Source organism: Otolemur garnettii, unplaced genomic scaffold (assembly GCF_000181295.1).
Source record: "Otolemur garnettii isolate 467f Iridium unplaced genomic scaffold, OtoGar3 scaffold00001, whole genome shotgun sequence".
Classification (NCBI taxonomy): Eukaryota; Metazoa; Chordata; class Mammalia; order Primates; family Galagidae; genus Otolemur; species Otolemur garnettii.
The window spans coordinates 59,996,147-59,997,724 of NW_003852396.1; the positions used below are offsets into that span (position 1 = coordinate 59,996,147).

At 38.8% G+C, this 1,578-nt stretch overlaps 1 protein-coding gene across 1 annotated transcript in view; it reads right to left on the reverse strand.

Moving 5' to 3' along the window:
- CSTF3 (cleavage stimulation factor subunit 3) overlaps window positions 1–1,578 on the reverse strand; it is an 85,735-nt gene that overhangs the window by 16,042 nt on the left and 68,115 nt on the right. The window contains exon 11 of the mRNA XM_003781213.2: window positions 475–584. Within this exon, the coding sequence (XP_003781261.1) occupies window positions 475–584 (110 nt within the window). The remainder of the gene's footprint in view (window positions 1–474; window positions 585–1,578) is intronic.

The following is a 1,578-nucleotide window of genomic DNA, read 5'->3' on the forward strand; positions in this document are numbered from 1 at the left end:
TTTTTTTTTTTTTTGAGAGAGCGTCTCACTCTGGCACCCTGACTAGAGTGCCGTGGCATTATAGTTCACGGCAACCTCAAGTTCTTGGGTGCAAGAGATCCTCTTGCCTCAGTTTTTCTATTTTTAGTAGACATGTGGTCTTGCTATCACTCAGGCTGGTCTCAAACTCCTGAGCTCAAGCAATTCACCTGCCTTGGCCTCCCAGAGTGCTAGGATTACAGGCGTGAGCCACCGCACCTGGCCATATAAGTACTCTAAATCATTCATCACTTTAATACATTAAAAAACAGCCACTATATTTTAACTCTAAGGTAGTATAATTATATGAGTATTACTAAGATTCATATGGACATGAATTTAAAATTTTTAACATTTATACTTTATTATCAAAATTCAATGTTATATGTTTCAATAAGTCATTGCTATAACAAAACCATAAAGACTGAAGTGGGGGTCAGGGGAAAGAATACTCACTCCCTTCTCTGCTAGCAGTTTACTTGACTGCTCAAGATACTGAGCCGCTTCATACCAAATATCAGGGTGATGGCCCAGCACAAGCAGGCACTGTTCATAAGCAAACATAACTAAGGAAAGACATTCACAAAAACATCCAATTAAAGTAAATAGTATTTGTAAAACCATCAATACAAACATCATTACTAAATTATTAGGCTAAGATAGGATCCTTAAAAATGAATAATAATTAGAAATGAAAAGCTTGAGGGATTTCTGATATTCACCCAAGCCCCACCTATCCATCACTTACTAAATTAAGATTTATTGAGTACCAACTATATGCGAGGGAATGTGAAAGGCATTACTAGTATGTGGTTAAATAAGAATTCCTATATTCAAAAAGTCTGCAGTATATGCTTTAAAGAAGCAAAGTTAAAAAGGATTATGATGAAGAAAGCATAGTGTACTCCTGAAATTTACAGCAGCAGGAGCAGGACTTAACACAGTTTAGGAACTCAAGAAAGGCTTCACTAAAGAACTGACATCTAAAACAAAACCTGAAGAAGGGATAGAAGCTGCTCAGATGAGAAAATAAGATGGAGTACACAAAAATGAGATAGGCAAAGGAAACAGTGTTTGTAGACCTACAGGTGAGCGAGCAAGGCAAGATTGAAGAATTCAGTAAAGTCCAAATTCCAGTCCAGCAGTGGCAGAGCAGTTTGTATCACACTAACCCTCCTGAAAGTAAAAATTATAAACTAAAAAAAAAAAAAAGCAACTCTTTAAGGTACTGGAGAATGAGCAAAACAGAAGCAGAATTCAGAGGAGCTTGAGCCCTTGAAAAAAAGGAAACCATACTAGATAAAATCCATACTTAATATGGCTTTTTCCTTCAAGAGCACACCCATGTATGTGCAGTTCTGGGAGAACAAGAGTTCAGGTCAAATGCTACAGACTTGAAGTAACATAGAGATCTGGGCTTTGAAAACACTTAGTGGCTCGGCACGTGTGGCTCAAGTGGCTAAGGCGCCAGCCATGTACACCCAAGGTGGTGGGTTCGAATCCAGCCCAGGCCCGCCAAACAACGATGGCTGCAACCAAAAAATAGCTGGGCATTGTGGC